Source organism: Emys orbicularis, chromosome 9, assembly GCF_028017835.1.
Source record: "Emys orbicularis isolate rEmyOrb1 chromosome 9, rEmyOrb1.hap1, whole genome shotgun sequence".
NCBI lineage: Eukaryota > Metazoa > Chordata > Testudines > Emydidae > Emys > Emys orbicularis.
In genome coordinates this window covers 91,437,701-91,463,793 of record NC_088691.1, presented here as the reverse complement: position 1 = coordinate 91,463,793, position 26,093 = coordinate 91,437,701, and the positions used below count along the sequence as shown (strand labels likewise).

At 43.4% G+C, this 26,093-nt stretch overlaps 1 protein-coding gene across 1 annotated transcript in view; it reads left to right on the top strand.

Moving 5' to 3' along the window:
- Positions 1 to 26,093, top strand: part of TNIK (TRAF2 and NCK interacting kinase) — a 313,805-nt gene that overhangs the window by 244,783 nt on the left and 42,929 nt on the right. The window contains exons 13-18 of the mRNA XM_065410355.1: positions 3,205 to 3,315; positions 4,986 to 5,072; positions 6,865 to 7,062; positions 19,065 to 19,229; positions 21,211 to 21,450; positions 24,382 to 24,488. Of these exons, the coding sequence (XP_065266427.1) occupies positions 3,205 to 3,315; positions 4,986 to 5,072; positions 6,865 to 7,062; positions 19,065 to 19,229; positions 21,211 to 21,450; positions 24,382 to 24,488 (908 nt within the window). The remainder of the gene's footprint in view (positions 1 to 3,204; positions 3,316 to 4,985; positions 5,073 to 6,864; positions 7,063 to 19,064; positions 19,230 to 21,210; positions 21,451 to 24,381; positions 24,489 to 26,093) is intronic.

The window sequence follows — 26,093 nt, the reverse complement described above, 5'->3', positions numbered from 1 at the left end:
TTTAGGGTGTCAGATTGAGAACTCAAAAGTTAGGAACTCCCATAAATTATGGCCGCTGCTGCAGGGTTAATTCAGCCATGACCTGTGTATTTTATAGTATAGATTTCCACAACAGAAACAGTCATATGGATTCAAAAAAGAATACAAATATATAAGATAACACACACACATCGATAAAATATTAAATAAAACGTGGATAATGTGACTATGTTTACACTGTGACATTTTTGCTTTCTGAACCCTACAGTTGTAAATAGTTTTACAAAAATGTAATTTTCCTGCTCTGAGCAGGGTTAATAACACTGGTAAAAATGCCAGTGGTCGACCAACACTAACTTTCCCACCACTGCTATCATTAGAGCTGCATTGGAACTAGAATAACGGTGGGAGATTTCCCCAAAATACAGCCAAATACCCATTCCCATCCATGTCACTAATAGTGTATATCTACACTGCAGATGTGCAGGTGTGGTTGCAGCTCAGGTAGGCATACACAGGCTAGCTTTAATCTAGGTAGCACAGCTAAAAATAGACATGAAGATGTGGTAATATCAGCTGTGTAACCCCATCCGGTCACCCTGGGTATCTATTCCCTTTGCTAACCACCATGAAACTTACTCCAGCAGGTTTTCACTGCTATTTTTAGCTCTTGTAGCTACATGAAAGCTAGCGTGGGTGTGCCTACCCAAGCTGCATCACACCTAAGACTGCAGTGCAGACCTACCTAATGAGACCCGTGTCTTTAAGGTGAAAGGCCCTTTCAGAGTGACCAAGTGACCATGAGTCTATTGTACTGCACCATGTGATACATTTTTTAAAATTCTTAAATACAGCATGTGCACAATGATAATTTTTAATACATCCATTATTTTCCCAAAATAGATCAGCTCCATAGGAGCCATTGTAATGCACATGATTTGCCTAATATATTGCAGTACAGAACATTGCTTACCCACCTAGCCACTACAGGGCCCAGAGAAACTGTATCTGCAGTGGTAGAGATGTCTGATTGAAAAAAATGCACGTAATTTCTGAAGTGTGTGTGTATTGGCACCTATTACAGCTGTGTGTTACTGCACTGGAACCTATGGAGTTCCCACAGACCCAAAGGTCCCTGTTAGCCAATATTTGCACGCTACTGTCCTCTGGTGGTCAATCTGTCACACTATCCACTGAATTGATGTTTTTGCATAATGTGGATAGAAAACCGGCAGATATCATACAGGTGTGTCTATTGCTTTTGGGTCCTGTTTCTTAGCCTATCCCTCTCTTATAGGTCATACCCCTAAGAAACTCCTAGTGGAAGCAGTGTTATCTAGCATTTTTGTTTTACGCCACTCTGAGCAGAGTAGCCCAGCACCAACCATCTTTCTATTATTTGTTTGCCAGAGTAGCTCAAATATCTTGGGCCTGAATCTCTTCTGGCACAGATGAAAATCAGGATTAAGTCAGTGGACTTACACTGGAGTAAGACTAGTATAAAGGCAAGGAGAAACAGGCTTTTTGACTCTAAAGCTTATTTAGTCTCAGATTCATAGTTACCTCCCTTCCACACCCCAGCCAGATCACCTCAAGTTGAGTGAACTCTTCATAACTCTACTTGAACAAGTCACTCCCATCAATTAAGGCATAACCAGGTGTTTCGGTTGGTGGGAGCTGGCACTCTTCCCTCAGATTCAGGACTGAACTAGTGCCCCAGCAAGATGTTATGTAAGTGGTGAAGGTATTTGTAAGCTTGAATGGGGGTGTAAGTAGGGCAAGATGCACTTTTCCCCCAGTGGAAAGGCACGTGTATAGTAGATAAAACGGTAAGCAGTGGCACAAGTTGAGAAGGTTGGGAAATGCATTTTGAACAGCGCAGCAGAAAGTGAAAGCCAGCCAGCTTTGTATGTGGAGGTGGCTGAACCAGTTAAGCCCATTGCTAATTAATTATTTTACACTTTTTCGTTTCTGTCTTGGAGCACATTGGGCACGTTGTCAGCACATCTCGCCCTTCGCCGTGATCAATATTGCATATGCACTGCATGTAGGACCTGAGTGGCATGTAATTAGAAAACCATATTGATTTCCAGGAAAGAGGTTGCAAACATGCAGATCTTCCACATAAAAAAGCAGTTTGATCTTCAAATGACTTGATTAAAAGCTTTATTTTCCTTAGTAAACAAGATAACTTGGTGAAAAAAGACCATGCAAAAGGTCTGATTCTGTCAGCATAATGCTTGCCTATTACCTTCTCAGTGAGTAGTCCCATTCACTCCAGTAAGACTCCTCTTATGTCTCAGGATCAGGCCCCCCACATGATTCTTATTTATTTATAAAGTGCAGCAATATGGCCCCTACATTTGTTTTCTTTTGAAAGTGGGTGGGAGCAGTGCACTTGTGTTCGATGAAGCTGCTGTTTTGTCCTGTGTGCGGCACTGCTCAGGCGAGGACTGTGGGTGGATGTCTGTCAGCACTAAACTGCCTTTGTCTAACTCTTTTGTTGGTGACCAGTGTGGTTGCAGACGCAGACAGCCTCTGAATTGCAGCTGTTGTCTGCAAAGCATACAGAAGAGATCGTGGTGCATCCAAACCCATCCCTCTAGCCTTTCAGAGCTCAGACATCAGCCCTTCTGTGAAATGGCAGTGAGCTGGAAGAGCATTTCTTCTCACACAAAGCTCACCAAGCACCCCATTCTTGCCAATATGAGCAACATCCATGCTGCCATATAGTTTTGGCTGAGTATGCAACCAAGGATATGTTTGCCTCATTAGGCTTGCTGACAAAATACAGCAGCCTGCTCTGTCACACACTTTCTGCCTCCATCCTGTCCTTGTGTTTCTGCCGTACTCTGAAATGTCATGATTTTGGCAGCAATCAGTGTCACTTTTTTAACATTTGTACTTACATGTTCAGGACCCAGCTACTCTCAGTTACACATGTGCACAAGATCTGTTGAATTCACTGGGAGTCATGCATGCAACCGAGAGGATAACAGAGCCCCTTGTTTTTTGCATAGGACAAATGCGGTAGTGGAAAAAGTTCACACCCAATTTTGCAGGCCTTTCTGAAAATCCAGCCTTTACATACCCTCACCATGTAAAATGGCTTTAGAAAAGCATGGACAAGAATGTTTTTCTTAAGTGACGTAGAGAACTTCTGCCTCCTTTTTATTTGCATTTGCAAATACCTTAATAGTTTACCTAGGTTTTTTGTGCCCATAGCAGCAGAGAAGAGAGAAGGAGATGAGGAAGCAGCAGGAAAGAGAGCAGAGGCGGCATTATGAGGAGCAGATGCGCCGAGAGGAAGAGAGGAGGCGTGCAGAGCACGAGCAGGTAAATCTGCAGAGGATTCTGGGTGAATCAGTCCCCAACCGAAGGCTGAATTCTGAGGTCAAAATTGCTTCCCCTTGGGATTATTGTCTATTGTGATATATTTTAGTTCTTTGCAAGCAGTGGTAAATTACAATTCATTTAATAAGTTAAAAGCAAATCTACTTATTTCTCTCACATTTGATCACTTTCATCAGTAAAGAGTAAATTGCTTAATTGCTAACCCCCTGTTTATTGCTTTTCTCTGTATTAATTCCCTTCTATCTGTTGGCCAGCAATTCTGGGGCCACTTAATATACATTTTCCCACTCCCACGCTCCCTATATAAAGCTTTTGTTTACTACTGTCTCTAGTACTTTACCTTGGTTCCCAACAAAACTGGTCCCTCCTCTGCCTGAACTGACCTCTTTATAGCTCTCAGAACACGTGGCTTCTCAGGATAGTAGGGTAAAAAGAGTAGAGGAAAATATATAAAAAGAGTAGAGGTGCTGATTTGTCATTGCCAGCTTTAGAATGGGGTTTGCTTAACGCTTGACCCTCATCCCCACTCATGAAAATAAGATGAATATCACAGTCCTGAGGCTGTCCCCTTGAGCAACATTTTGCATAATTCATAGTAGCCATAGAACTTTTTAGCTTTTCTGATGACACTACAGAACTTACAAAGGTGCTTTACATCTTCAAGACGCTGTATAAGCACTAAAGACCTTGTCCTGTTCAAGAACCGTGTGTGAAATTCCCATTGACTTCCTTGGAACTACCATCGCCTACACTGGAGTGTTCCATGAACAAAACCTTAAGGGATTGTCCCCTAACTAATGAAGGCTTGCAATGCCACTTCAGGGTTGGGAATACTTGTCTATACTACCAATGCTTTGCCAGTATAGCTATACCAGCAAAGCTCCCTGGTGTAGATTCAGCTTATGCCAACAGAAGCAGTTTTTCTGCCAGCATAGTTACACTACCTCCTCAGACGACATTAGCTATGCTGACACTGTCAGCATAGCTGCGTCTACAATAGGGATTTTGCTGGCATAGCTATGCCTGCTAAGGGGTATAGTTTTCTCAGACATAGCTACGCCGACAAAACTTGGTAGTGTAGACTTGGCCTTACGTTACATCCTACAGATAAGGAAAGTGAAAGGACAGAGGTGGAGATTTTCAAAGGCCCAAAGGAATCACTTTTTTGTTCTGCCCACTTAAAACCATTTCCCTTCCTCTGCTCATATGGAAGAGACTAATTTATTTAAAAAAAAAAAAAAACACACCCTTCAAGGTCCAAATTCTGAACTCACTTACACCAGTGTAATTCCAAAGTACTTGCATAGTCTGTAATGGAGTTAATCTCTATTTATGTTGGAGTAACTCGGAACAAAATGTTGCCCTCAAATTATAGCTGTGCCTTTTACTTTTTTTCAATACAGTAGAATGTAAAGCTTGTGTCATTTCAATCAGCTACAGGAAGGTGAAATTCTCAGTGTTTTCAGTTTAAATTAATTGACTTTGTGTTCTTTTGCAGTTGAATCTCTCTGTGTTTGAGCCAGGGTCCCCTTAGTGTTTCTGCCATTTCTATCTTTCATGCAGCAGCTCCTTCCTCTGTGGAATTACTGGCTCTTTTTCTCTTCTCTCTTTCCCCACCCCTTCACCCTGATCCCTACTGCCCATGTCTCCAGGAGTACATCAGGCGACAGTTAGAGGAGGAGCAGAGACAGTTAGAGATCCTGCAGCAGCAGTTACTGCAGGAACAAGCTCTACTTCTGGTAATGGGGAGACCACATCCCTGCTTACCCGCTTTCTGTTTGTAGTGTGCCTGTCTGTGTGTGCCTGTGTGTCCCCATGCCCTCTGAATGGCTAGTATAATGAGTCGGGCTATGTAGGTAACTTGCATAAGTCACCTGCTGCACGGATTTAATTAAACCCATAAACCTCGTAACCACACAATTCTCCAAGACTCCACTCTGCTAAGAATAACATGCTGAGGTTTTTGTTTCATAAATGCAAATGGAGCCGCGCTCCGAATTCTTGTATTTTTTTCCTATCAATTCCGTGACCTCTCACTGATTCGATATCCTTGCTGCGAGCTCCTTTCTCACTCAGTCTGTCTCTGTAACGTTGGCATGCTTTTGGCTTCATTAGAAGTGCAGGCCGCTTCTCTGCCCCACTGTGTTTATTGCAGAGTAATTTTTAAGGCCGTTAGCAGCGTACTGGAATACAATCAAACTGAAATGTACTTGTACTCTGCATACCCACTCAGCTTTACAAGATATGATAGCCATATTTCATTTGCAAACTATTAGTTTTACTTTCTTGACAGGAACATTTTGTGTTCCCTTCTCATGCTGCTTCCATTTTAGACAATGTTTTTTATTGCATTATCTCCTGAATTGCCCCTTTTTCTTCTTTTGTTTAAAGCAAGAGTTATATTTATCAGTATTTATGGTTTTCTTTTCAATAAAACAGAGCTCCTTATTGGTCTCTGTTTCCACTGGCTTTATTTAGAGAAAGAGGGAACTCGTAAAAATCCCTCCTTTTTAAAGGTACTTAAGTATTAATGATTATTAATTAAACCTTTAAAAAGCTCCAGTGCTTCAGAGAGATCCATTAATTGGCTCTGCAATTCAAGTGTTGCCACAATCACCCACTCCTATGAGCTGCTGAGCACCAACCAACTCCCAGTGGCTTCAGTATGAAATGAAAGCACTCAGCACCTCACTAGAGGGGTCCACTGTTACCCTCCTCTGCAAAACCTGGTGATCAGCAGTTGTAACTTACAAACCCAGCAAGGATCTCAAATTATTCAATGGATTTTCTGTTTGGACAACTCAGTGTGAACCTGATTCTGTTCTTTGAACATAGAGGCTGCTTAAGGGATTTAGATACCAAGCTCCCATTTGAAATGTGGCTTTAAAATCTCAACCACGGTGATTGAAGTTAATATACTTAGTACTTATGTAGCCCTCCTTGGACCAAATTTAACCTTGGCATAAGAGGGGGTGAGTGACTATGTTGACGGCCCTGGAGCTGCACTGCATGTACAAGGTCTTGATGGGGACCGTCATTTCCAAACTTCTTTATAATTATGAAGGGCCAGAAACCCATTCCTCCAGTGGGGAATGATTGGTCAGACTAATTGGCCTAGGTGGAACTACTTGTGCAAGCAGCTGCTCCCCTGTGTGAGCAAGGGGTCCAAATCTGGCCCTAAGAATTGATTTCTACAGTGCCCCGTTAAGAATATTAACATCCCCAGTTTCCATATGGGAAGCAGAGGCAGAGAGCCTAACTTGCCAACGTGTGTCAAAGCTGGAATTAAAATTTGCAGGATTCTTTGGTTCTGGCTCTTAGAATATGTCTCTCGCCAGGTTTCTTTATGGTTTACTCCTTCACTGGGCCCCCACAGGCTTAAGAACTGATTGGCTTCATAGGGCTAAGCCATGCTATTTATTTCGGTTTATTTTTCACCAAACTGATAAATATCTGATCGCTCACACGCTAGCCTGACTATCTCTATACAGCTTCTCACACCCATGTTACGGTGGTGTTGTTCTTGGGTAGGAGTATAAGCGCAAACAGTTAGAGGAGCAGAGACAAGCGGAGAGGCTGCAGAGGCAACTTCAACAGGAGCGAGACTACCTGGTCTCCCTGCAGCAGCAGCAGCAGCAACGGCAAGACCAGAGGCCAGCAGAGAAGAAGCCGCTGTACCATTACAAGGAGGGAATGAATGCAAGTGAGAAGCCAGCTTGGGCCAAGGAGGTAGGAAAGACTGAGTCCATTTGTGCCAGATCCTTGTTTGTCCCCACAAAGTGACCCCTTATAAATGGAGAGCTGGGATGGGATGTAGTTCTGTTTGAAAGTCTTTCACTGAAAATTATACTTACCCCAGTGTAATTCCATGGGCTACAGTGGGGTTACTTTTCACTTACAGTATTGGGAGGGAACGCTAAAGGAATGGGAATTCCAGAATGCCAGTCCCTGTTTACTTTGTGGTTCAATTACTGTAGAGGATTCCTGAATCCAGGCCAAGACTAGGAATGTGATGCTCTCTTCTCTGCTGTAATTATTATTATGGTGAGAGTTGCTGGATGAAAAGTGGTCCAGTGCAATTCAGTAGCTCTGAAGTGGATTCCTTTACACTGTTCACATTCTAGTTGAGTACTGAATTCGAAGCTGTGGTGATATGCACTGGAAGGGTGTTTCTTCCTGTTGTAGAGATTATATGGTACCAAGTGTCCTATATAGTTATTGTTGTTTTGTGCTTTTCAGGAACACAATCTCTGTTGCTTTTTTTTAATGCAAAAACAGGACACAGCATCTAGTAATGCTTATTTTAAAAGTGAGATGTGAATACTAGATATAATTTTACTGACCAGTATTGAAGGAGATGCACACATGCAAGCATGCAGTACAGTCTCTGGATCATATGCATTCCTTTTCCCTTTCCCTTACCCCAGAGATATTTTATTACCCAGAAAGAACACTGTCCATTATTACTGTTTGTCCTAGAATAGTGTGTTTTAATAGTATAATTTTGTAATTCTACTCCCAGGTACAGCAACGATATCTTAATAACTCGCCTGTTCTCCCAGCTAAGCAGAATCACTCATCTGTTGCCAGACACTTGGCACCCTTCATTACTGGCAAAGATGTAGCACCACAATCCAACATTAAGCCTTCTTCTAATCTTTCCAAGTCACAACCCTCAGCTAAACCAAATCTGCAATACCTACGAGCATTAGATCCTCAGCAAGTGAACCCATTAGTCTCTGCTAAGCCAAGACAGGTTCCGCCAATTATTATGATTTCTAAACCAAGATCCCAGGTACAGCAACGCACCCAGAAGGGAGAAGAAGCCATCTGGACACATTCTCAAATTAGACTTGGGCATCAAGAGCGATCAAAAAAGAATGATGGTGTGATATCCCTCAAAGGGTCTCGCTCTCAAGGATGTAGTCCAGTTAGGAAATCAGGATTGGAGGTCACGTGTGTTTCTTCTCATGTTTCAAAAGGAATAAATTCACATTTGCCTAGTAACGGAGTGAAAATGGACTTTAAAGAACATAATGGAGACCGGGGAAGAAAATTTGCTCCCTCACGCATGCCTACAAGTCCCTTATTTCCCTCAAGAAGCACTCCATCATTAAACAATATTGACTTGATGTGTGATCACCTAGACCTAAGTGCTTCTAGCCCAGAACACATTTTAAGAAAAATGAAGACTCAAGCCCTTCATAAGAAGCTCCATGCTTCCTTTGAAAGTATCCCAGGACTCCTGCCATCTACAGGGATCCGTCGTACACAAATGCAACAGAAAATAGGAAGAAGCATGGATCAGCTTCCCCTTCCATCTCTTGGTCTTTCTCCACAATGTTCTCATTGGAATGAAGTCATTTTGGCTCCTTTGTCTTCTCGCTCCCGTTCATCTTCTGTGGACTTACTTTCCTTTCCCCTTAATTCCAATCTGATTCAGGCTTCTAAAGTTGGCAGGGGCAATGCTCCAAATAGCATGTCTTCACAGGTAGCCCCAGGATCATTCTCTAATTCTTCCTATTGTTCTCCCAAGCTTTCTCCTCAAGTATGTAATGGAAAAAGTTTTGTAAATTTGCCTGTGATCAAGACATTCCTGTCATCGAGCACTCCTGATCTGAGAGATGTCAGACAACTTAACTCTGAGCTGCCTCTGGTGGGTGATGTCTTCCCAAACTTCCAATGGGCTTAGCGCTTCCTTAGCTTTGTAAAAATCAGGACTGTCTATTGGGTTTTTGCTGTGGTGGAAATGTGTGGCAGCAAGCAGGGAAACGGGATGAAATTCCATCTTTAATAGCACAGCTTTAAATAAACTTTTCTAAATTCCAAACATGCCTCTGGCATTTTACTATCTTCAGTTCTGTCTATAAAAAGGTTCTTAAAGTCAAGACTTAATACGTTGTCTCTTGGTTGGGATGAGGGAGAACAGTGCTAGATTTGGCCATCAGTTCCAGTGCAAGGGCCTAATTCTGTCACTCTTACTCATGGTGAGTAATATCTGATTCCATGAGTCACCCCATTTCTTGGTACGTAAGGTACGACACAGCATGAATAAGGGCAGCAGAATTTGGCCCTAAGCCTTTTGCTGAAATACATACTATAGGAAAGGATGTATCAGAGGGGTAGCCGTATTAGTCTGTATCCACAAAAACGAGGAGTCTGGTGGCACCTTAAAGACTAACAGATTTATTTGTTTATAGGGAAGGAGTGATTTACTGTCAAAATTTCATAGAGTTAATCATTAATTTATCTGTATAATCAGGTCAATTTTCTAATGAAAGGAAAAAATACTATGAAGTTGTTTTGGAATACAATGAACTAGAGTGCACATTTTAGGCCTTCAGAAAATATACACACATAGATAGCTCAATATAGATATACCGGTAAATAATATCAGTATTTACAAATTTTTCATTAGCACCTCTCAGCATTTTGTATTTAAGAGGTAGGTTGTGCAACCCAAACTCTCTCAGCACTTACACTAGTACACTTACTTCATTAGGAGTTACTTTTATGGAGTGAGTAACATGATCATGGGTGGTACAATCTAGCTGTAAATAGTCTAAACCTTCCATTTTTTGTGGACATAAAAACAACAGAGGTTCCCCTCCTAACCATACTTTCAAATCATACAGCACATGTTTGTTGCTATCACATGCCAATCTCCTTTATTATGGTAGCTGGCCGCTTTGAACCATGAGTCACCAGTGCTCACAGTTTTTCGCCCTAGATTCATTAGGTTGTGTCCTGACAGACTCCATTTTTGGTTCTCAAGCTAGTCTGTGCTGGTGCTTGTTGCTGTTCTGGCTGCCAGTTTTTGGCCTTGCTAGAAATTATACAAATTGCATGGACATATTGCACTGAAGCTTTTCTGGATTGATTAATATCAGCATTGGTAGTGACAGTCCTCTACTTTCTCCAGGATCATTCTTGGGTTAAAATCAGCAGTTTTAATGAGTCCAGAGTCATATCTTCACAGCCAGACATTTACCCACTTTTGATCTTGTTCCCTTCGCATTTCTTTCTCAGCTGGGGTTTATTAGAAGCAAAGTGATAACTGCTTTTAGCTACGGGCGTAAAATCTTTCCAAATGCCATATGGCTCATTCCTTGTTGTTTATATTATTTATAAAGAGCAATAGGTATAAAATATTAATAAAAAACAGAAAATGAAATTCCTGCAGTAAGTATTAGTCTAAAGAGAGACAATTCAGATGGGAGAGGGACGTGGATGTTCAAGGATCTTCACAAAATTGTGGTTCCCTGTAGGAACTTATAAAGTGTCCAAAATACTTTATGTGCAGGATCTGAGTGGTACCTATCCAAAATTATGATTATTTTACCCCTGTATATCCTTTTCATGTGTAAAATTACTGTTTCAGCTAGAAAGGACCCCAAAAGGCCCGGGGTCAGCAGGATTAATTCTTGAGCAGAGGTTTCTGCTCCGTATATCTCCCCACGCCTACCAGGTTCTGGGGCAAAAGGGTAGGTTTGAGATTCAAACTGGAGCCTTGAGGTAGCAGTACACAGAGTTGCTGTGTCAGTGGATCATTCTTGGTGGTTTGGGAAGGTACCATTCCTGGATTTAATGCTGTACATTTTTGGCAGCAAGCTTCTGGGGAATTTTTTCATGATATTGGTTGGCACACGAAAATTCTTCCCACATCTGTGGTGTTTAGATACTGCTTGTATTATTAGAACTGGGAGCACTGGCTGTTGGGAGTCTGAAAGGACAGGAAACAGGAAGGAGGGGGGAGGAGTTGAGGATGCTGAGTGAGAGTTACAGAGGGTGCAGCAGCAGCTTGGTAACGAGGTTTCCACTGTAAAAATAAAGTTCTGTTGAAGTTTGTTAGTACCTTGCCTGGTTGATACAACAACATCATGGCCTCCCTGCTAGTCTTTCACACTGCCAGTGGTGCCAATTTGGATATTTCTTGAGGGGGCAAATTCTGGTCTCCACTGTCCCCCCTCCCACGCCACAACCGGCCCCCACCCCCATCCCATTCCCCACTCATCACCTCCCCCAACAACCATCGGTCTCCTCAGCTGAGGAGTCTCCCCTCTCTTACTTACACAGTGCACAAGCCAGTGCTGCCAGGGGTGGAGTTCTCAGCAGATTCTCCTGTGCTCTGCCATATAGGAACAGACTCCCTGTGATGCACCATTTGGCCCAGAGCCACTGGGCCAAATATTAGGGTACATCTGCTCTAAAATCTGGGTGTGTGATTCCCAGCTCATGTAGAAATACTTGCACTAGCTCACTAAAAATAGCAGTGTAGCTGTGGTAGCGTGGGTAGCAACAAGCAGCAACATGGGCTAGTCATACTGAGTACACACCTGCCTGAACCCTGTGGGTATATACTCGACACGGTTAGCCCATGCCACCGCTTGTTGCTGCCCATGCTACCACAGGTGCACTACTATTTTTAGTAGTATGTCTATGCCAGCTGGGAATCACCCTCCCAACTCTTCGTGGAGAGAGACCCTAAGTGGCATTGTGACCCCATGCACCAGGTCACAGCGCCATTCACTAACATTTCCACGTGTACCAGGGGGCAGCCGGGTCAAATTTCAGCATTGTGACCATGCAGCTGAAGTGATGCTCTGGATGCTCTGGCAGCAGCCATACTGATTTAGTACAAGGCCACTGCTTACAAGTGGTTGGGCAAGGGCCTCCTGGCTCTGTGACCTATGGAACTTTGAGCAAATGCAAAAACCTGGGGGAGGAGGGGTCATATACTCCTCTAACTGGCACCAATGCACTGCTCATTCATGTATTTAGACCTGTTTTCCCTGACTCGCCAGTCTTTGCACGTGCTTGCTTCTTCATGGTCTCTCTTCAAGATACAGAGCGGGCGCAGACAATATTACCAAGTCTGCAGCCATAGAGGGTGTCCAAGTCTTGGGTGGCCCCATCAATGCTAGGGTGAAATTTACTGCCTGGTATGGAGAATGAATGTCTTCATGTGCTTAGAGTTCAGTGGTGGTGATCATTGGAGTCCCCCTAGGGAACTAGAATGTAACGCCTCTATCCCAGCCCCGACTAGAGCATAGTCTGGGTTCTTTCTTCCTACAGGAAACCTTCATCCAATAGTCCTCCAATGCCCCACCACCCACACACACACCAGTTCTCTACACATGCCCATTCTACTCCCTTTTCCTGTGGCACTGAGGGCTTGACTTCACTTGCAGTGTTAGCTTGAAGCATGACTCAAATATTGCCCGTAACCCAACTCCCATCCACACCCACAGATCTCTGTGGAATTAAATTGGTCCTCAAACTCAAACTAGCTGGCCTGTCAGGGGGATGGTCTAGAGCATGGATGCTGCTGAGGAGTAAGCTAATAATGCAGTGGAGATGCAGCTACTCTGTGTTGCTAATCCAGTCACCCTGTGAAGCTCAAGAGTGATTTCACATTGTGGCAGCTCTCACTCCGGCTAGGCTAATTCAAGAGGCTTTAAGTCAAGTGTTTTTAACTTGAACTAACTCTGCAGTGAAGACACAGGCTATGTCTACACTACCACTTATGTCAGTATAACTTATGTCGCTCAGGGGTGTGAATAAGCCATTCTCCTGAGCAACATAAGTGACACCGACCTAAGCGCTGGTGTGGACAGTGCTATGTCAGCAGGCCCGCTTCTCCCGTCAACATAGCTCTCTCCCATCGGCTTAGGGTGGCTATAGTAGAGAACTTACAGCAACACAGCTGCATTGGTGCAGCTGCGCCACTGTACGCGCTGTAGTGTACCATAGCCACAGCCGTAGCATACCCAGCCAATAGAGGAGTGTGGGGCAGAGGGAAAGGTGGCCACTTGCTGGATCTTGGATTGGGTGGACTCCGTTGAATGTCTTCCAAGGGACCCCAGATTTGCTGGAACTGGCCTTAAAGTGACCTTTTGCATATGTTTAATGCTTCTCCTGTGATGCACACTTTTCACCTCAGCTGTATCTATAAATGCCATTCTTTGCCATTCATATTAGATTAATATTTCACCTCTTCCCTCAGCCCACTTTGCTTTTGTTGTCCTTTTTTTCACTGAAATAATGTATCAAACTATTAGTCACTCTCCACATGGTGCCTCTCTCTGATTATCTTGTCTATGGGATGTGGAAGTGGCCAGGGGTTCTTTTGCATTAGAGGTGAAGCTTGAATTATCTAAGAAGCAGACGGTGAATTGAGCTGATATTGGATCCTTGCAGAGTTTGGCACTTGGGAGCATTTTCATTTTTACTCTGTGTAATGCTATAATCAATAGGATTGCTGAGAAGATGAACTGGGGAGGCCTGAGTGTATCTTCTCCTGTTATGCTATTGACATACAGAGTAAGGAAAGGAGACGTTGGTAGTCAGAGAAAGGAGCATCCCTCTCTCCCAGTCCATACTGTCAGGAATCATGGTCTGTAGCACAGCTAGTCTGGAAGCATGGCCTGCAGCAGAGCTGGTCTCTGGGCAACCTAATGACAGTGCTGGCCTGTAGTAGGCCGCATGATTAGTTGGAAGAGTCAACAGACTGGGTCTTTAGGCCAGCAGCAGTTCAGCAGCAGCTCAAAACATTGACCCGTGATTGCGATAGCTCCTGTGTCTGCTTGTTCCCAGCATTCCTCCTGCCCTGCTTCTGCCTTGGCCCCAGCTTTGCCCTGCTCCAGGTAACCTGGTCTTGACCCTCAGATTCCTGACTTTGGCATCTGGCCTCTGACTACAGTTCTGACTCTTGGCTCCGATTCCTGACTTGTGACTTCAGCTCTGGTGCCTGGCCTCTGACTCCTGTTCTAACCACTGGGCCCGCCACCCAAGTCCTAGTCTCTGACAATCTGAGCTGTCCCAACCCAAATAATAAGAGAACTATAGCTGATATAGTGAGCCTGGATTCTTCAAAGGCCAGTGTCTCTCTGATGGAGACAATGGGAGCCGTACATACCTTGCAGGCCCAGGTTGCCAGGCCTACAAGCTTACATCAAGGATTATATAAGGTCCTGCAACTTCTATGCCCATACCCAATAACCCACAATCAAGACCCCTAGATCCCCTCCAGCTTCTGCCCATGCCTCCACAGCCTTGGTCTACTGTATCAATGGACTTCATTGTGGAACTGCCATGCTTACAGGGACACTCAGTAATCCAGGTTGTTGCCGACCTCTTAACAAAAATGGCGCACTTCATCCCACACTGTACTGTTCTTACTGCACAGGAGATGGCTTGGCTCTTCTTGGGAAATGTATTTCACTACTGATGGGCATTTTATCAGACTGGGGTCCCCAGTTCATCTCCCAATTCTGGCAGGAATTGAGCTCATCCACCTATCACCTGCAGATTAAAGGGAAAGCAGAGTGTCATCAAATCCTGGAGCAGTAACTCTGCTCCTTTTTGAGTTCCCACCAGGATGACTGGCTTCCTCTGCTGTGCTACACAGAATTCACATATAGCAATGCAATCCACGCCACGACCCAACACAGCCAGTTATTTGCAAACGATGGCTTTCACCCCTGCTTACACCGAGACTTAGCCATGAGCTCCCCAGAATTGGCTGTTGTTGATTTAGCCTCCCATCTACACCGGGTGCGTTGGCAGCGGAAGGAACACTTGCAGTCCACCAAAGAAGCCTATAAACACCATGCAGATTAAGACCGTCAGGCTGTCTCTAATCTGGCCATAGGGGACAAGGTGTGGCTGTCTTCCCAGAAGCTGGCCTGAAATAGGCTGCCTGATTGGTTGGAAGAGTCAGCAGACCAACTCTTAAGCCCAGCAGCAGTTCTTCGGTTGCTTGAAGCATTCGCCCACAGCTGCGATCGCTCCTGTGCTTGCTTGTTCCAGCCCTGCTCCTGCCTTGCCTCACTCCAGGTAACCTGGTCCTGACCCTTGGCTCTGATTTCTGACTTGGGCTCTGGAATCTGGCCTCTGACTCCAGCTCTGACCTTGGGCTCCTACTCCTGGCTGTTGACACATGCTCTAACCACTAAACCTGATTCCTGCTCTGCCCATTGAGGACAACCACCTGCATCCTGGTCTCTGATACAGACCTCCCCATTACATTACTCTGCCACCTATTCCTCCACATTAGCTGTGAAATATTCTATAATCAGCTGCATATTTTCGTTTGGCACTCTGTCAATGAGCTCCAGAAGTTGGCTGGGGGACTCCAGTTTCATCATCCTTGGCTGCTGTAGTTAGTGCCTGAGCTTGAATAATAGGCAGATTTACTGGAACTCCTTTGAGGCAGATTGAAATGAGGCCGTCACTGACTGGACTGTATCCCAGTATTTATGCAGATGCATCCTTGTTCAGAAGAAATGCTGTTTCTCTCTCAGCTATCCCTTCTGTCCTTGTATACGCAGCTACGTCCTCTCTGCAGGAGTTTATAAACTGACCTCAAAACTGCCACTGAAAGTGTATGCAGGAAGGGAAAGTGTAGTTGTTCTGTTTGGACCTTTAGACATGCTAGCTGGTCATTCATGATCTAAAAAACTCTTCACAGGCCTTACATTCTTAGGAGAAAGACTTCCTAAAGGACACGGTCTATTTCCTAATTTTGGGTTTGCCATATTAGTCTCTCTAAGAGCCCCAACTTCAGAGTGAATGGTTCATTTATATCAACTTAAGGGCTCTTTGAAGAATTTTATGATCCATTTTTTACTTGAAGATTTAATGATTATTCCTTCTACCTATACACATACAATGTTCGTTATTTTAGAAGCTGATTTCCAACACAAGCTTATGCACGCACTAATTTGCTCTTTTGTACAATCTGATTTCAATAACACATGCATTGCATTTATATCTGGATTGGCTGAAACGATTGTATTTCCATCTGGATGAGCTGAAAGCAATTGAATTTTTTTTCATTTCTGAATTAGCAACACACCTGTTCTTCACAATAGAAGACTAGGTGCTAGATTTATTAATTCCAGAACAAAACAAACCACCTTCTTGCTGCCATGTTCATTTTTTCTTTCAAATCTAACGAAAGCACTCCCGGTGTTATTTCAGTATTGAAGGTAAGGACATTTCTTTCAGTGGGAATGCACTGCAGACCATTTGCGCTGGGATCTTAACCCTTAGAGCTTCTCTTCTTCAGATGCATCTGCTGGAAATGCCCTCTTGAAGCTTTATTTTCCCTTTCAGATTAAAAAGGACACGTGTGAAATGTGTGAAATATAAGTTGTCTATTGATGTCTTGAAAATTCATTTACCATATTGTCTGCCTGGTAACTTGGATTCCTCAAGCCAATCACTAGCCTAATATATTTGAAAGAGGAGGGTGTTTTTGCATGCCTTGGTCCTCAATTGCCTATTGCTGTTTTTATGGGTCTTTCTCATCTTTCAGGGATTGGAACTGCCACTGTAATATTTCCTGATCATATGATCAATTTATGGTCTCAGATTTTGCAAACACAACAGTCAAATGACTGCTGTTGTAACATGTTGCAAAAATACATATTCTTGTCTAATTATAATCTCTTGCAGTAATGCCAGGTTCTGCCTGCAGTAAGCTTTGGCAGGGTTGGGGAACTGCTTTCAAGGCAAGTGTAAAACTGTCTGTAACCTGTATAGCCATTTTGAAAGGGTTGTTCAAATCAGTACCAACGCATTTCAAATACACAATGAAACAAAAGTTGGGTTTGGTCTGGCTAACAGTTGCGAAACTATCACTGAACTGCATTTGGAGAGACTCCAAACAGTTCAGTTTAGGCTCTGGGGAAGGGATAGGCTGTTGGGTTTCGCATGGGTTTGATTCTGTTAAAATTGAAAAAGGACTTGTATATTGGGGAAGACATTTGTATGTAGAGGGCCAAGTTCTCTGTGGGTGTGGGCTGGTACAGCTCCACTGACTTTAAACAACCTGCTTTCTCAATTTGGCAAAAAATGGAGTGGGGCCAGTTCAGAATTTGGATGCTTATTCATGAGGCAGAATGGTGCTCCATTGGCATCTGTGACAGACCCAGACCAGTGGGGTACAGGAGTCTGGTAGAGGGCAAATATACTGGTCACTGGATGAGTAGTTTTCTGTTCCCTGAGTGACCAGAGCAGGGGCTGCACTAGAGTAATCAGGAACCTGCTAGAACCAGTTAAGACAGGCAGGCTAATTAGGACACCTGGAGCCAATTAAGAAGAAGCTGCTAGAATCAATTAAGGCAGGCTAATCAGGGCACCTGGGTTTTAAAAGGAGCTCACTTCAGTTTGTGGTGTGAGGAGCTGGGAGCAAGAGGTGCAAGGAGCTGAGAGTGAGAGGGTGTGCTGCTGGAGGACTGAGGAGCACAAGCGTTATCAGACACCAGGAGGAAGGTCCTGTGGTGAGAATAAGGAAGGTGTTTGGAGGAGGCCAGGGGGAAGTAGCCCAGGGAGTTGTAGCTGTCATGCAGCTGTTACAGGAGGCACTATAGACAGCTGCAGTCCACAGGGCCCTGGGCTGGAACCCGGAGTAGAGGGCGGGCCCAGGTTCCCCCCAAACCTCCCAATTGACCTGGACGGTGGGTTCTTCCAGAGGGGAAGGCCTCTGGGCTGTTCCCCAACCCACATGGTGAATCTCTGAGGCAAGAAAATCTGCCAATAAGCGCAGGACCCACCAAGATAGAGGAGGAACTTTGTCATACATCACATTGGCCAACCTCAGAACTTCTACCCAACAAGGGACATGAGCCAAATGAGACTCAAGTATAAAGTGGCAGACAAAGGACTAATGGCTTCTGGGAAGATCCTTTTTTATCTTATTATTATTATTTATTTTACCTCTCCTGAGAACAGCACCACTATGCTTCCCGCTAATATGGCCTACAATGTTGAGAGTTTTATTCTGCTGCCTCCAGACTGTCCAGCAGCTCTACTCTGTGCTCTGCTTGTGCTACAGAAAGCAACTGGGGTCTGAAAGGTAGACCCCGGAGAGGGGAAGGAGTCTAAAGAGAGAAAGGAAAAGAAGAGTAAGAGAGGTAAAAGAAAGGTGGCGAAGAGAAGTCGACCGAGGGATGGAGAAAACTGGAGCATGGAAGCAGCACAAGAGAGAAAGTAGATGAGAAAGGGAAAACACAAGAGAGATGTAGGAAATCTGTCCTGCCAGAAATAGAGCCCCAGTCAGTGTCGAGGAGCTGGTGCCTTCAGACGAACCAGGTTAGGCAGTGGGAAGAGCAGGAGAAAAGAATCAACTGACTAGACCAAAATACGGAAAGGACAGAAAGAAGGGAGAGTGCACACATTACATTTTCTCTAGATTGGTTTTATTTAAAGGCGGATCTCCCTTGCCAGGCTTCTTTTTTGGGCACCTTTTCTTTTGTACCTCTTCTTCACCCCACCCACCCTCTCTGCGTGTCGTCTTTCTTTCTGACTCAGCTGCAATGCCCATTCCTGTCTATAGTTTCCTGCTGGGTGTGCTCTGTTGCAACCCACCGGGAGGCTAGGCAGCTTCTAGCATCCCCCACCCCACTCCCAGCCTCCTTTTGTCTGGAGCTCCAAAATTACTGCTTCTGAAATTGCCACTTTTCACCCCGTGGGTCTGCATTGATAGCAAGGAAATGCAGAAAAGGGACATGGTTTAAACATTTTTCTTTTCAAGTTTGCCCTAGTATGGAAGTCCTTATTGAATCCAAGCATCTGGTGCTTAGTGTTAATGGGTATGAAAGAGGTGCATGAAACAATGTACTGATTAGAAATACAGGAAAATGGCTATACAGGTGACTTGGGTGTAGAATTGCGGGGAAGTGAAGCAACTTGTGTTCATTGATTCTCCTGTTGTGTTGCCTCAGGTAGAGGAACGTTCTCGACTCAACCGGCAAAGCTCCCCAGCAATGCCTCACAAAGTGGCTAACAGGATATCTGATCCAAACCTGCCTCCTCGTTCAGAGTCCTTTAGCATTAGTGGCGTGCAGCCAGCTCGGACACCACCCATGCTCAGACCAGTGGATCCACAGGTATGGTGCTTTGGTCCTAGGTCCCTGCAAGTTTAATTACACTAGGAGGCTGGTGGTTCTGGTAAGAGAACCACAACATTTGTGGATTAAAAGTAAAGAATTTCTCAACACGTGGGTTTCTCAGTTCTAGATTTGTTTGTGAATAAGAGCAGCATCTGCATTTACACTAGATGGAATAAAAATAAAAGGATTACAGCTCTCATGCTGCCAAGTATGATCATTAGTTGAAGACAAGGTTGTGTTCTTTCTTCTCCCCTCCATAGTATAACAGCACTGTTAGGTACGTTATGATGTTTTTTTCCTTCCTTTGAAGCATCAGGTATTGGCTGCTGTTGGAGACAAGTTGAAGGACTTAGGTGAACCATTGGTCTGGTCCAGTATGACAGTTCCTTTGTTTCTGTTGGGACACTTTTCCCAAAGTGAAACCACCTGGTACAGTAGGCCTAGTATGGCTCGATGTTTATGGTTATCAGAAAAAGATTTTGCTTCTTTTTCTTCAAATTTTTTTTTAAACATTCAGTTAACGTCAATCACAATCATACATCTGGAAAAGCCCGACCACAAGATCCAAAAATACACTTTCACAAGACATCATAAGGCTGTAGAGACTGGGCCCAGAAATGCAGGCACAACTCCTGTGGTGTGAGGGCTCCAAGAGTGTGTCTGCTGCCAGCACTGGATATAAAATCTTTGCCCCAAGTTTGTATGTGGTTTCTACAGGAAAATCCACAAATTAAGTGAACTTCATCCACATGGTATCTGCCTCTGCTAAAGTCTTTAGTACCACCTGGTGAATCAACAGTGCGATGTGAACTTTAACTTGCTATGTGAGGAAGGCCTTGCAGCATTTTATTTTTTTCAGATGGAGTCCAGAATTAAACAAACAATAAACATCCCATCTCACCTTAGTCTTTTAACTGACAGAAATTAAATATACTTCACCTGCCTCCTTTAAAAGTTTCCAAACCTTATGCTTTTTTAAAAAAGTGACTGGCATTCATTGTCAAACAATTTCATATATAGACTTTTTCCATTACTAAGATGTTATTGAAAGACTTTATCATTTCACGCACAAAACCCCATATAAATACGTGTGTAAATTTGTTATTTACACTGGTAATAGAAGATGCCATTTTATGCTGCATCAAAGGAGCCCTTGGCTAAATCCCTCCAGATCTTGTAAGTGTGAAGGGGTTTAGCAAGGGCACTTGCATTTTTATAAGGTTTTTGGGAAGCAGCGTTGACCTGATGTAACCTAAGCATTCTCCGATGGATGAGGTACAAGTGCCATCCTAACTGTAGCGCTCCTAAGGCTTGCAAGAGAGAGAATCCTTAGGGCTATTGGACAGGATACTATTGGACTGTGGAGGTTCACACCATTATTGCTTTTTTGTTGTTGTTTTTTAAAGCCATCAGTGCTTCAGACTTCCTGGAGACTGAAGCTGTTTCTTCACATTTATTTTTTCCGTCATTTTTTCTTTATTTTTTTTATTAAAAACCCTAGGAAATTTCATACCAAAATCATCAGGGTAATGTTAAAGTTGCATGGCTAAGAACTTAAAAAACCAGGAATGCCAAGTTAGGGTTTCTAATGCAACCTTCATTGTGCTTCCTTGTGTATTTGAGGTTATAGAAAAAAATACATGACATATGTATATTGTATTATTTAAGAAATATGTGATCATGCATATAAAGACTATTGTCATGCATATGCAAAAGTAGTCAGAGTAAAGGTTACATGTGCAACCCTAACTTTGGCATTTCCTGACCTTAGAATGCTGAACTATGCAACCTTAATGTTCTTTTAAGAAAGTTTTCATATGGAGTTTGTATAAGAAGCCAGAAAGGCCTGAAACCAAAACACAGTGCAGATTTCAAATCAAGGTGGTTTTTTTTAAATACATTAGAACTATTGAGATTTTTTAATTTTTTTTTTTAAAAACATTTTATGCTGATGGTTTTGTTTTGACTTGGTGCTTAGATTCCACATCTGGTCAGTGTGAAATCCCAAGGAACCTCCTTGTCTGGCTCTCAGTCACTGCACGAACAACCCGCAAAGGGAATGGCTGGGTTTCAGGAGGCTCTGACGGTGACCTCTCACCGCACTGAGATGCCAAGGCAGAACTCGGACCCCACCTCAGAAAACCCTCCTCTCCCCCCTCGCATTGAAAAGTTTGACCGAAGTTCTTGGTTACGACAGGAGGAGGACGTTCCACCAAAGGTAACATTTGTATTGCTCCTAACTTCGAAAGCTTGAAAGAGGCAATCTCAGAGCTCATCCCCTCAGCACTGCTCAGTGCTGCAATGCAGGGGACAGAATTTTGGGGCTTCTTTCTGAACCGGTGGAGTTCACATCCTGTTAAATTCAGGGACTGGTCCTGTGCAGTGCAAAGCATCTCCTGCGTAGTGCTAAGCACGAGGGTGCTCAGGACTTTAGAGATGTTCAGCAGTTTGCAGGTTTGGCCCTCAGCTGGTATGCAGTTTTTTTTCTTATTACCACTATATGTGTAAGTCTTGTGATATACTGCAAAGAAAATTTTCAAGCCCAGGTTGAATCCAGAACAAATCAACATCTATTCTCCCTTGGGAAAAAAATGCTTTCTAATTAAATTGAATTATTTAGGAACATAAAATTTGTCATACTCAGACCTTTGGTCCTTCTAGTTCAGTGTCCTGCCTCCAGTTGTAATCAATACCTGATGGAAGATTTGTAAGGGCTCCAGCAGCTTTATACCTTCAATGACATTACGGCAGCATCTGGCAGTACCTCTTTAATTAAGGCTCTTCTATTACAGTATTTCAACTGCATTGTTCATAAGCTTTTTTGCAAGGGGTTGGGGGTAGGGGAATGAATTATAACTTCGCTGTTAAAAATTTTCCTGAAATGGAATCAGCTCTCAGCTCAGGAGCATATATACAAAGAAAAAGGTATTGTAAATTGATTAGAGACATTGAAGTAAACAGTATTTTTCCATGATTTAAATGCAGTTTTGCTGTGCTCCAACAAATAAGCAACTTGCATTTTAAAATAAAGTACACCTCTACCCTAATATAACGCTGTCCTCGGGAGCCAAAAAATCTTGCCGCGTTATAGGTGAAACCGCGTTATATTGAACTTGCTTTGATTCGCTGGAGTGCGCAGCTCCGCCCCCCAGGAGCGCTGCTTTACCACATTATATCCGAATTCGTGTTGTATCGGGTTGCGTTATATCGGGGTAGAGGTGTATCTGCTATTTATGTATGGGAGCCATCATGTATTTTGTCAGCACATAATACTGTTTACACTTTTGGCTACCATCTTATTGAGAGGCTCCATTAGCGCTTACCTCAGGGGAGAGTAAGCTGGCAGTAATTTTTAAATATGATAATTCTTTGGTGAAAACACATCTCTTGATGCTAATGCTCTGACCAGTTACCACGCAGTGTCTCGCCTTTCCTTACTAACGTGATTCAGAAGATGTCAGCTGCCCAACTCTGGCAACGTCTGCTCCCCTCCAATGTTTTTGGAATTCAATCAGTTGAGATTCAGACCTGGCACAGGAGAGTAATAGTGGCTGTTGCATGTTCTACTCAGCGTAATGGACAAGGGTGGGCTGCCCGATCATCCTATCAGTGTCCTTCAATACTACTGCAATTGGGAAGTGCTGCCGACTCTTCTGGAGGACTTGGCAGGGATGGATAGGAGTTGCTTTGAATTGTCTTCATTCATTGTCTACCGAAAGATTAAGAAGGGTAATTGCTGTCCTCCAAGAGTTCTCACTTGCAGAGTCTCTTAAGGACAGTCTTATCGGCCCTCTGTTCAGACAGTATGTGAGGATATTGTTAGAGCTTGTGAGATGGGCCACAGTGTCTGCAATATGCTATTGATACCCATTTCTTTTCGCTGAGCCAGGGCAAGCTGTTTCCTTGGTTACCTAGTATTTGCTGGAGACATTACTGGGACATGGATAAAAGCTAGCAGACTTTTGGTTGTCATACCTGATTGGATAATAGGCCTTTGTGGTCCAGTGCCTTGTGTCTGACAGTTTTCAAAACCAGATGCTCTAGAAGAAGGTGCAAGAAGCTCAAAAAAGAAAATTAGGGAATAATCTATCCATGGAGGAGGTTTCTTCTTAATCTAACCACTTATTGCTTGGTATGCCCTGAAACATGAAGACATCTCTCTTTCTTAGCCTAAAATAATTTTTTTAACTATCAAACATAATTGTGGATCTTCCCATTATCAATACAATGACTAGTCCTTTTTTAAATCCTACTAAGCTTCTGCCTCATCTTGTGGCAGGGAGTTCCACAGGTAAGCAATGACCTTAGTTCTTATTATAGGGCCGAAGTATTGCATAACATCCTCTATGATACTGATGTGTAAAAGGCACACAGAGAGCTCTAAATTACAGTGGAGTGAGTCAAGGTCAAGGTTCCAGCCTTGTGTAAAAAGGTGCTGAGTCCAGAAGCCCTTATTTGCTATGGAATGTTGTTTGTTCTGGGATATCTGAGGTGATCCATCCTAATTTGAACATCTGGTTTTCAGTGACATCTGGCTTTCAGCTAATTGTACAGCTGAAATTACTGAGGCCAAAAAGTCATGTGACTTGATCAAGGTAGTTGAATGGCTCAGCCTGGATTCCACACAGGGGCCTTCCTTCTTCCCATCCCTTGTCTTTGACCACTAGGCAGCATTACCTCTATGGTATTACAATGTAATTTATTTTTACCTGAACAAGTAGCTCTAAAAGCTGCTACATTGAGCTTGCTGATTAGTCCAGATTTTAGGACTGTTCTGTTTTGAATGCGTTTTTTGTTAAATTTGGTGTATACCTAATGTTTTATATAAATCTCACTGCTTGATATTAACACCTACTTTTTTTAGACTTCAGGCGACTGTACTGTCAGAAATGGCCCTGCCTTACGAGAGATAAAATAAATGACTTTTCAGGTCTTTCCTGTCTCAGACATCTATGATTCTTTGTACATGCCAAGAACTTTGTGTTTTATAACTGCGGTAAATATTTCATATCTCTCAGTGGAAAAGTAATTACACATCCAGCTAGAAAACCTGCCGAAACCTGATCTTCCCCCAAATGCATGAAGAGAATATCCAAGTTCAATTGTACAGTCCTAATAGCTTTGACTCTTTTTTTCAATTTTCTTTCAGGTGCCTCAGCGAACAACTTCCATATCCCCAGCACTAGCTAGAAAGAACTCCCCTGGGAATGGCACTGCGTTGGGAGCTAGATTAGGATCACAGCCCATCAGAGCAAGGTACGGGAGGCCACGTGGGAAAGGGAGACAAATATTAATGAATCCGTCTCTTAGTTTTATAATTTTCTTCCTAGTGCCCTGGTTTGTGAGCTTCACAAAGGAAGCGGGGACACTGGGTCATGAGCCAATGCCCACTGAATTCAATGGATGGATTACCACAATCTATGTACTGCTGTTGGGGGAAGCAGAGAGCCTGATCATAACAAACAAACACCAAACCAATGATATTAGTCCCCAGACTGGCCCCCATTGGAATCAATGGCAAAATTCCTAGGATCCATTGTCAATAAATCTAGTCAAAATTTAAAAAATAATTAAAGCACTCTCTGCTCTCTTTTCACATGGATTTACTGATAAACTACAATCGCTTTGCATCTCCACCATAGCTCGATGATGTATGAGATTTGCATTAATTAGAATTGTACAGCGTCACCAAAGGCTGTGAACATTTGGACTCTGGGACTCCTAATATTATCTGTGCAAAATCCTACTGTGCAAAATCCTACTGAGCTGAAATTTCTACGTTAGACTTTGCAAGATTTCTAGCTGGATGCAGAAGATGCTCTGGACTCTCAGCTACTGTTATTGATTTGATTGGGAATTTTGCCATAACTCTTGGGGAAGCAGGATTTGCTCTTCTCAGCTCCTTCCTGCTGCACACTGAGGGTCAAATTCGGTGATGCTGAGGAGTGAGCAGAGCCGGTCATAGATACGTTCTCCAGTATTCCTGCTAGCCAGAGCAGGACTCCATCAATAGTGCAGGGGACTGTGCAGGGGGAGGACTGTGCATTGTTGCTGTCCAATAAGGGTTTGATCCGGCTTAAATTCAAGTCAATGACAAAATTCCCATTATGGTAAATGGTTCCTATAGAAACAGTGTGTGTCCCTGGCTAGCATATGCCGCTGACATTAAGTAGTTGGAGACTAGACAGTTCCCTTAACCCAGGTTGGCCTATTAACCATTCCTACACCTAGCACTCACAGGAAAGATCCTGCCCTAACTTCCCCTAATCATCACTATAATCTCCTATCCCTTTCCCATTGTGCTCCAGGACAGCACATTATAGGATCTAGCCCTGGGCTTCTTAAAACAATAGAAAATGCAACCGGTTCAGTCATAGCAGAAGCAAAAGAATGAATTTAGACAGGTGAGATCTTGTCTTTGATTTGCAGATTGTGATAGTATGGTGGGCAGAACTCCAGTTCTCTTCAAATGAAATGCCATCTTAAATCTCAGGATAAATATTTGCATTCCATGTATCTTTGTATTATGGAAATGTTTGAGGTTTCTTGTCCTCTGAGGATGAGGTCAAAGGCTTCAAACTAGATGTTCCTAGGTAGGATAGTCTCAGCCAAATTGCCAATAGTACACGACTTTCAGCATAAGCTTTTCTTCCCAGCCAGTCTGATTCACTCTGCAGCAGCAGCACTGCATTCTGTGTAGCAGGCTCAGGTGTAAGGTGGGTGCTAGGGTAGCCAAAGAAATATGTCTTGCCAAATATTTTTAGAAAAAATTGTTTTTGTTATGAGCAGAAAGGCCATTTACCTCTAGCATGGGTGTCACCGGGTGGACTGGGCTCTTTAAGAAGGAAGTGCTCCAGCCCA